The following is a 12,306-nucleotide window of genomic DNA, read 5'->3' as shown; positions in this document are numbered from 1 at the left end:
TTTCCTTTTTTTTCATTTTTTTTTCTTAATTTAAACAATCTCAATTTTACTTTTCTCTCTCTTCAAATCTAGTTCCTTAAATCTATCTTAAAAAACAAACAAAAAAAATTAACTAAAATTATATCAAAGTATATCTTTAAGCTCCTTCATATTTCTATTCAACTATCCATAAATATTTAATACCTAATCTCTCACGTTGAAAATATTAATTTCCACGTCAACCTAGCATTAGTCAGATTGACTTAGTCATAAACTTACCTATTAAAAACACAACAAGCGGAGTACAGTACTCCGTGCAGACGTGATTTTCCGTGCATCGTTTACTTCTTTCTTCCTCTATTTCTAAAATTTTAATTTTATTATTTTTTATTAAAAATTAATCGGCTTTTGAAACTTAATTAAAAATTTTAAATATTTAAAAAAGACATGTCTTAATCGAGTTTTAAAAATCACTTAAAATTATTTAATCAATTTTTGAAAAGCGATTAAAATTTGTTTTTTTAATATTTATTTTTAAAATTTTTTATTTTTATTTTTTATTTTAGGTTTAATCCTTTCAAACATCCCTATTTTTGTAAGATCGTCTCAAGTAGGTCCTCGTATTGTAAATGTTCTCGATTAGGTCCCTTATTATGAAAAATTGAATCAATTTAGGCCTTACCGTTAGTTCCACACTAACACCGTTAAAGGGGTGACACATGTCAGTTCGTGGTCTTTCTGAATTTTTTAATTATATTTTTATTAATTTTATTTTTTATTTTTTTAAAAGTAAAATTTAAAAATGCCACGTGTCAAACTGATAGTGTGCCACGTGGCAATGGCAGTGTGACCTAGCACTGACAGTGCCACATGTCATTGTTAGGCCACGTGTCATTGCATTAGTCTCAATTTGGTCCCTGTATTTTTATTATGTTGCGATTTGATCCCTGTATTTTTATTTTGTCTCAATTTAGTCTTAATTTTTAAAATTAAACAATTTTTTCCCTCCTCAAATTCAAACAAAATTTAAATTGTATATAAATCTTAACAAATATTTTTATTAAAATTAATATTTTTAATAAATATTTTTAACAAGATTAAGTTTAATTATATTTATATTTACTTAATCATAGAAATGTTAATTATGTTATTTAAATATATCTATAAGGGTTTAGAAAGAAGAGTGACATAACATGCTGGTGTTATGTTATGTTATTTAAATATATACAATTTAAACTTTGTTTGAATTTGAGGAGGGAAAAATTGTTTAATTTTTAAAATTAAAACTAAATTGAGACAAAATAAAAATACAAGGATCAAATTACACCATAATAAAAATATAGGGACCAAATTGAGACTAATACAATGACACGTGGCTTGACATTGACATGTGGCACTGTCAGTGCCATGTCACACTGCCATTGCCACATGACACACTATAGTTTGACACGTGGCATTTTTAAATTTTACTTTTAAAAAAATAAAAAATAAAATAAAAAATAAAAATAAAAATAAAAATAATAAAAATATAATTAAAAAATTCAAAAAAACCACGAACTGACACGTGTCACCCCTTTAACGGTGTTAGTATGGAACTAACGGTAAGACCTAAATTGATTCAATTTTTCATAATAAAGGACCTAATCGAGAACATTTACAATACGAAGACCTACTTGAGACGATCCTACAAAAATAGGGATGTTCGAAAGGATTAAACCTTTATTTTATTCTTTTACTAATAATAATAATACTAATAATATTTTAATTAATATCAAATTAAGATGTTAACAGATTTTTAATGTCAGTTAACATATTATTTTAATTTTATTTTTTAATTTAATATTTTTAATATAATTTAATATACATTAATATTTAAATTTAAAAAATATAACTTATTAAACAAGAATAAATAATATATATTAAAACAATTAAAAACAAAAAAAATTTAAAAATATATTAACTGTATTTAAAAAACCGGTTAACATATATATTAATTTTTTATGCATTAAAAAATATTAGAATGGATTTTGTAAAATGCTAATTAACATATGTTAACCTGTTTTCCAAACGGTTAACATATTTTTTAAATTTCTTTGTTTTTAATTTTTTTAATATATTTTATTTTTTTTCATTTAACAAATAATATTTTATAAATAAAAATATTAGTGTATATTAAATTATATATAAAATATTAAAAAAATAAACATTTATTATATTTTAAATTAAAAAAAATTAGAAAAATATGTTAATTTGAAAATCCGATTAACATCTTTATTTGATATATATTAAAATAATATTATTAATACAAATATTATTATTATTATTATTATTATTATTATTAAAAACAAAAAAGTAAATTAAAATAAAATATTTTAAAATAATAAAAAAACCTTAACTGAATTTTGGAAGACGATTCTTTTTTTAATTTACTTTTTTTTGTTATTTGTTTATATTATTATTATTATAAAAACTGTAAATTAAAATAAAAAAAATTTAAAAATAAGAACCTGGCTTTCGAAAATTGGTTAAAAAAATTTTTTAACCAATTTTCAAAAGTCAATTAAAACTTTACTGATTTCAAAAAATTAGTTAAAATTTTAACGATTTTTAAAATATGTAAAACTTTTAATCAATTTTAATTAGTTCTTATAAAATTAAAATTTTAGAAGTCCAAAAAAAAAAATAGAGATACAGGAAGAAATACTCACGTTCAAGACAGCATAGATTCTACCATCGACATAAAGATTAGTATAACATTATTCTAATTAAATTAATCTCATAAATCCAAATTCTAAACATAGATTGAATATTATGAGAAAAACTGTCACGTATAATAATAATTGGAACAAACTAGACTTTCATGGAAGAAGGAAGTATCAACTAGAAATACCTACCAAAAGGTGAGTCCTACTTATAAGTTAAAGAAAAAAAATTACCCTTTCATGTACAAAACAAGTTGCTTCGTTTGCATTAGTTGAAAATTGAATAAGAAAATAGACTTGCCAGAAATCATGAAGTCAAAGATTTTTTAAATGATTCTTTTGAATATTTTGGTGTCTGTATTAAAAAAAACAAAAGATAATATTTTCACTTTTTTTTTCTGTCTATAAAAGATATTTCAATATTTAAATAAAAAAAATTGAATCACTTAATTATTAAATGTAACAATAATTATAAGTGCATATATGAATCTTCTATTTATATAAACTCTAATAAACTTTTATTTATCATCGTTTAATTATGAATCAATCACTTCTTTATTATATTTAGGTTTAATGTTTCAGTAGGTCCATTTTTCCATTCAGAACTTCAAGTAGGTCTCATATTTTTTCGGTATTTCGGTTGGATCCTTATTTTTGAAAAATTGAAACAATTAGAGGTTTGCCGTCAAATTGAACAAACGTCGTTTAAGAAACCCTTACGTGCTGACAGTATTTTCGCTTAAGCTAAACCTTCTCGCCTGGGCGAGATATGCACTATAACATTTTCGCTTAAGCTAAAACTAAGTTGTTTGGACAAGATTTAGGCTAAAACTTGGGATGTCCAATGGAACATTTAGCTTACGCGAAACTTTGCTCGCTTGGGTGACAATGTCCTACAACTGACTGAGGTTGAGCCACTGGTTTTTTTCGCTTAGGCGAAACTTGGGTCGCCTGGGACAATTCTTGTAAAACTGTTGCCTCGTCAATCTAGGTTAAGCGAAAATGTTTAGCTTAATTAAGTGAGACCACGCGACCCTGTGTTAAAACTCAGAAACGGAAAGACTGATTCATAACCACTTTCTTTCCAATAGAGTGTTTTCTTTCCTTAAATTATAGGACGCGAGGTATGAAGAGATAAAACACTAGTACTTTATCACAAAAAGAAAAGTGGTTTTGCTTCCACAGGAATATGATCCCTTCTTGATTAGGATTTTTACTTTTTGATATACCATTAACATCATTGTTGATATTAAGGTAAGGTAGCTCATTTTCATGGATTATACAACAAAGTATACTTTGATGAAATTCGACCTGAAACAGCTATCAAGAGAGTCAAATAGTAGACTGAATATAACACAACTTCATTCATTCAAGATAGTCAAATACATTGCTATTTGAATTTTCATTCACAAACTCATTTTAACATCATCTATTGCATCCTAACAAAACAAATATATAAGCAAAACTTGTGTTTCAGTTTTCTGCATATCTCGTCTAGACGAGAAGGTTTAACTTAGACGAAAATACTCTCAGCATACTATCTTAAACTATGTTTGTCCAATTTGATGGCAAGCTTCTATTTGTTTCAATTTTTTAAATATAAGGTGGATATACTGATGACGTAATCATTGTCATTGCTCTGGTCGTTTTCAAGCATGAATAAATGATTATATAATTAGTAATAATGATATGTAAAAAAAGATGGAGGTGATAATTAATAATAATGATATATATAGAAAAAGTAGATAAAAAATTATTAATAGTGTTAAAACACGCATGTAGTGGATCAAACATCACTGTCATAACAATTTAGCATGGAAATAGTTGGTGTTGCTTTGCAGTTTTATTTACAAATTATTGCCTTCTAAAATAAGAAAAGTAGAAGCAATTCGATGGCCCATTGCATGGTTTTCTTTGTCTTTCCCTACATGCATTCAATTTAATAACTTTTAGTTGCGTATATAGATACTGAATATAGGTTTAGTGTTGGTGATTTAGTTTAGTAACTGAGCCTCTGAAATGGATATACCGTCGCACATAGTGATGTTTCCATGGTTTGCCATGGGACACTTAACCCCGTATCTCCATTTCTCCAACAATTTAGCCAGTAGAGGATACAAAATCTCCTTCTTCATCACCAAAACAACACAAACCAAGTTGCAACATCTCAACCTTCACCCACATCTCATCACCTTTTTTCCCATCACAGTTCCTCCTGTTGATGGCCTTCCTCATGGCGCTGAAATCACTTCAGACGTGCCGTTCTCTTTGTTCCCTCTTATTGCCACCGCTATGGATCACACAGAGAAGGACATAGAACTTCTCCTAATGAATCTGAAGCCACACATTGTTTTTTTCGATTTCCAACATTGGCTATCCAACTTGGCACGAAAGTTGGGCATCAAGTGCATGCAATACTTCATAGTTAATCCGTTATCAATAGCTTACTTTTGGAATGGACCAAGGAAGAGCCAAGGAGGAGAATTAACTGATGTTGATCTCATGAAGCCACCAGAGGGGTTCCCTGATTCATCCATCAAGCTTCGTGCGCATGAAGTTCGATTCCTTGCTGCCACAAGAAAGCTAGAGTTTGGAAGGGGATGTTCTTTTGTACGATCGTTGGGGCAAAGGTACAAGCTTAACAGATGCAATTGGATTCAAAGGCTGCAGAGAAATTGATGGGCCATAAGCAGAATATCTAGAAACTGTGTATGGAAAACCTGTGTTGCTTTCAGGGCCTCTTTTATCTGAGCCACCGAACTCTACATTGGAGGAAAAATGGGTTGCATGGCTTAGTGGTTTCAACCATGGTTCTGTTGTGTTCTGTGCATTTGGAAGCGAAAGCCCCTTACCACAAAATCAGTTTCAAGAGTTGTTGCTTGGTCTTGAACTAATAGGTTTTCCATTTCTTGCAGCATTTAAGCCTCCCAATGGATTTGAGTCTGTTAAAGAAGCTAACCCAGATGGGTTCAGAGAAAGGGTTAAAGGAAGGGGGATTGCATATGGAGGTTGGGTGCCACAACAATTGATCTTGGAACATCCTTCTGTTGGATGCTTCATAACACACTGTGGAGCTGCTTCTCTAACAGAGGCTCTTGTGAATAAGTGTGGATTAGTGTTTTTACCTCGGTTGGGTGCTGATCACGTCATCAATAAAAGAATGCGAGTAGAAAATTGAAGGTTGGGATGGAAGTGGAGAAAGGTGAAGAAGATGGTTTGTTCACCAAAGAAAGTGTATGTAAACCAGTGAAAAGTGTGATGAATGATGAGAGTGAGGTTGCAAGAGAAGTGAGACAAAATCATGCCAAACTCGGGATCTTTTCTGTCAACAACTTCAAAATTTACTATAATTTTCAAGCTTCAACCACTAATCGTATTACATGAATAATAACTTGACGTCACTTTGTTTTAACTTAATCTACTATAAATTTCAAAACCTACGATAACAAGTTGGACGTCGCACATTTTATGTGAATTTGTAAAAAATTTTCCACAAAACAAATTTAAATCCATTCATTTCCTTGTGAAGCACTTCATATATATTTACAAAAGTAACTGACGATACAATTTTTATTAGAAAGAATATATATAACCAAAAAGTACTTTTAATTCACATGTTAACTTTTTTATGAATGAGAAAAATGTGGTAAGTGATTTGTGTCCCGTTTTATGAGTATAAATCAACACTATCATCCTTAACAGAGATAAGTCATTGGTCTATATGTGTGAGGACTTTTGTGGTAACCATAGTACTCTGCATTTACGTTAGTCACACTTAGGGGAAAAAGAAAAGTATCTCTTATGGTTAGAAAAGGATGGAGGAAAATTTTACATGTATAACTCTCAATTTTCCACACCTTTCTAATCACTAATAAAAAAAAAACCATCATTTGCTTACCAAATAACCAATAATAATTCATATCACAGCAAAATATACTAAAAGTGAGAAAAGTATATACCTGTACGTGAAAGAGCGAAAACAGTCATAAACACTGCATTAAATATTTTCTCACATCAAATGCAAAGCTCCAAAGCAAAGTCATTTAGGAAGTAACTAGAAATTTGAATCATCCATCCAATTATTGCGATGATTATGATACAGCACTGAGTTTGTTATAGAGTAAACAGTATCTGAAATGACTTTGTATATGGTTTCGATTGATTCAGGAGCGAGATATGGCTTACTAGTGGTACTTTCAACTATGTGGAATGCAATAGTTAGAAGACTTCGACTGTTTCTATCTTCATCTCCTTGCAACCTTTCAGGAAGAATGCTAAACCCTGATGGTAGGATCATCACTTTGTCAGGGTTGGCTCCGTGTACAAGAGCTGCCACAGCTGACTCATCCAGTGGAGCATACACTATATACGAACCTGTTGAGTCTGTGTAACTCTCTTGCAGAAAACAGATTACAAGCTTGCCCTGTGAATTCTAAGAACATTGCAAATAAAAGGTTGTTTAGGTTTAACGTTAAGTTTCAAGAAATTGATGAAAATGAAATTTAATAATCAATGATGTTCACTTACATGGACTCTCATCAGGGAAACACGATTTCCTGGATTTTCACCCTTCAGCATTGTAGCAAACTCTCGAATAGTATGTCTACGTGAAAGTAAATCCCACTGCAATCATTCATCAAAATGAAAAAAATACAACAAGATGTTAACTTTTTCTTATGATAATTTATAATATCTGAAATGCTTGAAAGAAATTATGGAGAAAACCTTGGTTCTGGAATTCTCATGGCGGAGGAAGTTGAACAGTCGATTCCGGGAGACATCAAGCCAAACAGAAGTGGTGAAAACAACGGATGTACCTGGAGGCTTTCCAGCTTCTTCCATGTTATTCTTCACCATGATTCTCACGTATGGGGAATGAGCCATTTGGGTCCATGGATTGTCTGCGGTGGAACTCGTGTTTCCACAAAATGTTTTCATCATTCTATCTGCCAGTTGCAGCAAACTGGTCCTCCCCGTTTGGGCTATAAAAACTGTTCAAATCAAAAGAAACAAGCAAGTTTAATGGAAGCAGTTAAACACACTATAAACTAATGTCAGTTAAAATAGAAGATATCAGAACATGTATACCTCCTTCATCAGCAACCAACGGTGTTACGAATAGTCTTTGTAACCATTCACCATATCGAATTAAGGAATTAATCCAACGGCTTGCGCCAAAAGCTAGAGTGGAGGTGAATAGAGACTGGAAATATTGGTCCACTTGACTATCTTCTACATCTACATGCTCCACCCATGTGACCTAAAAATGGAAAACAAAGTAAAACCAGTTTTTATGGCTTCCCAAAATGAACACAAAAGGAAAAAATGGTTAACTTCATGATGCAATCATTTGAATCCTATAAAAAATCAACCTTAGAGTGTCCATTAGGCATTAACTTAATTAAACATCCAGATGGTTTTTTCCGAAAATTGGTGGTCGGGGAAGGAAGAAATTTCTCCAATGATACATCTACAACCCCCCATGTGTTATGAGATAACTGCTTGCTGTACCTTCCAAAATAACACTCCCTGGTCAATAAAACAGGCGAAGGCAAATGAAGTTCTGCGCTCATCTGTGAAAAGGAAAGAGTATACATCGAAATGAGGACAATATTCACATTAGTTTTGAAATTCTAATGATGTATAGAATATATAACAACGATAAGAACATAACAGTTAGCTTAACTGAAACTAATAAAACATAAGAGTTTCTAATATGTTCTGCAATAGCAACCATTATAGGAAGACCTTACACTGCAGCTACAATCGGAGTCAACTGTTTGGTGTGTAATTTTAAGGAAAAGCAGAAACATTTTTTCCGTTTCTTAGTGTTTTAATTCAGCTGAAAACAGAACTTTCGCATAAATCTGTAACAAATTATTGAATTCGTTGTTAATTCCAACCATAAATCTTTAGAAATGCAAATGGGTTCCCGAGAAAGTGAATCATCCCTTGTGGAGTTACTGTCCGCATGCACAATTTCTTCATCTCATAAGCTTAGGACTAGAGACTGTGTACTCTTATGCAGTCATGGTCGACTTGCAGAAACACAAGGACTTAATATGCAGACCTCCATGGTCCGACCTGCCGGATCCAGATCGGAGGAGTTGCGCGATGGAGAACAAGATGAATGCACTGGAGGAAAGGTGGGAAGGAAAGTTCGAGTCCATGGAAGCCATGTTGGAAGAGATTCGAGAGGAGATGAGAGGAAGGGCTCGAGACGGGAATCGCGACCGTGGAAGACGATTGGGGAAACATGAGAGAAGAAGGAACCAGGGAAGGAGTTCGGAGGGCAGTCATTCGGTTAATGGAAGTCGAGAGACGGAGGAGGACGAATCGGAGGATGAATCGGAGGAAGAAAGGGCGGATGTACAGAAGAGTTGGATGAAGAGAGTGGAATTACCCACTTTCGAAGGGATCGATCCGACGGGATGGATTGCGAGAGCAGAGAAGTTTTTTGAAATACAGAGTGTAACTGAAAAGGAGAAGATGAAACTGGTGTACATTTGCATGGAGGGAGAAGCGAACTACTGGTTTCGTTTTTGGCGGAAGAAAGTTAAGAAACATACCTGGGCGACGTTAACGGAGGCGATGGTCAGGAGATTTGGAGGTAGACACCGGGGAACGATCTTCGAAAAATTAGCGGCAGTGAGACAACGAGAATCGGTGGCGGAATATGTTCGGGAGTTCGAAATCCTGGTGGCTCAAGCGGATGGCGTGACGGAGGAACAGTTGCTGGGGTATTTCTTTGCGGGACTCCAAGAGGAATTAAGGGATCTTGTCCGACCATACGACCCTCGCGATTTATTAACCGCAATGGAGAGGGCACGAGACGTAGAACAATCGGGGCTGATATCGAGGGTGATCAAAGGAGGCGCGGGGAGTAAAGGAGGACCAACGTGGGGAAAATACGCTGTCAGTGGGGGAACAGTGGCTAGCACGGAGATCTATCGGGGGCCATCGGAGGGACGCACAAGCAGCAATGGAGGTATGGGTCAGAAGAAAGAGGCAACGACCAGAACCGCCGGTTCGAAAGTCGAAAGTACGTCCGGTGGTGGCGGGTCGAATCGCGGAGTGCGAACACTGCCATATTCGGAATATCTCAAAAGGAGGGAGGAGGGCCGTTGCTTTCACTGTGGCGGACCGTATAGTCCCGGGCATCGCTGCGCAGAGAGGAGTTTTAAGGTGATGATTATGGGAGCCGATGACGACGAGGAAGATGCGGAGACGATGGAAGAAGCAGAACAGTGTTGCATGGAGCTGTCGGTCTATTCAGCCGGGGGGGTGACGCAATCCAACACCATGAAGATGGCTGGATGGGTTCGAGAGCGGAGGATCATCGTATTAATCGACAGCGGGGCGAGTCATAATTTTATCTCAGCTCACTTGGTCGACGAACTGAGGTTAGAGAAAGAGGAGACGCCACCCTATCGGGTATGTTTGGGAGATGGCCAGAGAAAGGAGACACAAGGGTGTTGCAAAGGGCTGTCGGTGGCGTTGGAGGGAGCGGAAGTGCGAGAGGATTTCTACATATTTGATTTAGGTGGAGTGGATGTAGTGTTGGGAGTGGCGTGGTTAGCAAAATTGGGAGAGATAAGGGTGGATTGGAAGAAGATGACATTGAAGTATGGGTCAGCAGATGCTGAGGTGGTGTTAAGGGGGGACAGCACATTAATGAAAAAATTAATTACCCCTGAAATGTTGCAAAAGGAAGCTGAGATAGAGACAGTGGCGGTGGTATGGAGTATGTATAAAGCTGAAACAGCAGAGGGACAGCTAAGGGAAGAAGACTTAACCATCATGCAAAAACAAAATTTAGAGGAAATTTTGCAGGAATTCGAGGTAGTGTTCGAGGAAGTGCAGGGACTTCCTCCTGTCAGGCGGGTTGATCACCAGATAACCCTTAAAGAAGGCACCGAACCTGTAAACGTAAGACCGTATAGATACCCTCATCTGATGAAAGCTGAAATAGAAAAACAGGTACAGGAGATGATGGGCTTGGGCATTATCAGGCCCAGTAACAGCCCATATTCTAGCCCGGTTATTTTAGTTAAAAAAAAAGATGGGAGCTGGCGTTTCTGTATTGATTACAGAGCTTTAAACAAAGTTACCATCCCAAACAAATACCCCATACCCGTGATTGAAGAATTATTAGATGAACTTCATGGAGCAGATTTTTTTTCCAAGGTGGACCTTAAATCGGGGTACCATCAAATACGGATGAAGGAAGACGATGTCCCAAAAACAGCGTTTCGGACTCATGTGGGACATTACGAATTCCTCGTAATGCCCTTCGGCCTCACAAACGCTCCGGCCACTTTCCAGGATATGATGAATTCACTGTTGAGACCTTTCTTGAGGAAGAGTGTGTTGGTCTTTTTTGACGACATCCTTGTGTACAGCAAATCGTGGGAAGCTCATGAAGATCACCTCAGACAAGTGATGGAGGTGCTGCGGCAACATAGGCTATTTGCAAACAAGAAAAAATGCGAATTTGGTAAGAGACAGATTCGCTATTTGGGTCATCTGATATCAAAGCAAGGAGTTGAGATGGATGGTGAGAAGGTGTCAGCGGTGACTGATTGGCCAGCGCCCAGATGTATCAAAGAGCTGAGAGGTTTCTTAGGACTCACCGGTTACTATAGAAGATTTGTAAAAGATTATGGGAAGATCGCGAGACCTCTCACAGATCTCTTAAAAAAGGGGAAGTTTGAGTGGACGGAAATGGGGGAGGCAGCCATGCAAGCATTGAAGAAGGCAGTCACTACTGCTCCTGTACTAGCTCTGCCTGATTTTTCACAGGCGTTTCAAGTGGAATGTGATGCTTCCGGGAAAGGAATAGGAGCGGTATTGTCACAAAACAAGAAGCCCATAGCTTATTACAGCAAGGCATTGTCAGAAGGCTCATTGGGCAAGTCGGTGTATGAGAAGGAGTTGATGGCACTGGTGCTAGCCATTCAACACTGGCGTCCGTATTTACTGGGAAGACGTTTCAGTGTATTTACAGACCAGAAAAGCCTGAAACATTTGTTGGAGCAACGCATAACCACTCAAAACCAGCAGAACTGGTTAGCAAAACTCATGGGGTATGAGTTTGATATCTATTATAGAACGGGAGCTTCAAACAGAGTGGCCGATGGATTATCTAGAAAAGGTGAAGATGGGGGAGAAGGGGATAAGATGCTGCAAGGTATATCCAGGCCATATTGGCCTGATTTTCAAGAGCTTTTGGAGGAAGTAGAGAATGATGAAGGACTGAAAAAAATAATGGAAGAGATAAAACAAGATCCTGACTCCCATCCCGCTTACACCATGGAGAACGAGAGATTACATTTTAAAGGACGGCTCGTGCTTTCAGAGAAGTCTGAATGGATACCCAAGCTTTTAGCAGAATTCCATGATTCGACTATAGGGGGCCATTCAGGGGTATATCGAACATATAGGAGACTCGCTCAGGCTTTTCACTGGAGGGGTATGAAGAAGAGGGTGACCGATTATGTAGCTGCTTGTTTGATCTGTCAGCAACACAAATATATGGCATCATCTCCCCAGGGGCTTCTACAACCATTGCCAATCCCCAAGGCAATATGGGAAGAAGTAAGTATGGATTTTGTGGTTAAATTGC

The 12,306-nt window shown here is 35.7% G+C and overlaps 1 protein-coding gene and 1 pseudogene across 1 annotated transcript; one reads left to right on the top strand and one right to left on the bottom strand.

Moving 5' to 3' along the window:
• The first annotated feature begins 4,619 nt into the window (after window positions 1-4,619).
• LOC124842550 (cyanidin 3-O-galactoside 2''-O-xylosyltransferase FGGT1 pseudogene) lies at window positions 4,620-6,065 on the top strand (annotated as a pseudogene).
• A 623-nt stretch (window positions 6,066-6,688) lies between these two features.
• Window positions 6,689-8,228, bottom strand: LOC124821092 (homeobox-leucine zipper protein PROTODERMAL FACTOR 2-like). The gene is made up of 5 exons (XM_047292913.2): window positions 8,054-8,228; window positions 7,770-7,941; window positions 7,407-7,672; window positions 7,209-7,304; window positions 6,689-7,113 (listed from the first exon to the last, which is right to left on the bottom strand). Exons 1-5 carry the CDS (start codon window positions 8,072-8,074, stop codon window positions 6,736-6,738), a joined length of 933 nt encoding a protein of 310 aa, XP_047148869.2. The 5' UTR covers window positions 8,075-8,228; the 3' UTR covers window positions 6,689-6,735.
• Window positions 8,229-12,306: the final 4,078 nt, after the last annotated feature.

The sequence above is a fragment of the Vigna umbellata genome, chromosome 6, assembly GCF_029865625.1.
Source record: "Vigna umbellata cultivar VRB3 chromosome 6, Vumbellata_1.0, whole genome shotgun sequence".
NCBI lineage: Eukaryota > Viridiplantae > Streptophyta > Magnoliopsida > Fabales > Fabaceae > Vigna > Vigna umbellata.
The sequence above is the reverse complement of the archived record's forward strand: the minus strand, read 5'-3'. Positions and strand labels throughout refer to the sequence as shown.

What these genes read in the sequence shown, in the direction of transcription:
- LOC124821092 (XM_047292913.2), bottom strand. Translation starts at nt 8,074, where the DNA reads ATGCCTAATGGACACTCTAAG. An exon ending in TGCCTAATGGACACTCTAAG is followed by an intron (nt 7,942 to 8,053) that starts GTTGATTTTTTA and finishes TTCCATTTTTAG; the next exon opens with GTCACATGGGTGGAGCATGT. An exon ending in ATGAGAATTCCAGAACCAAG is followed by an intron (nt 7,305 to 7,406) that starts GTTTTCTCCATA and finishes GAATGATTGCAG; the next exon opens with TGGGATTTACTTTCACGTAG.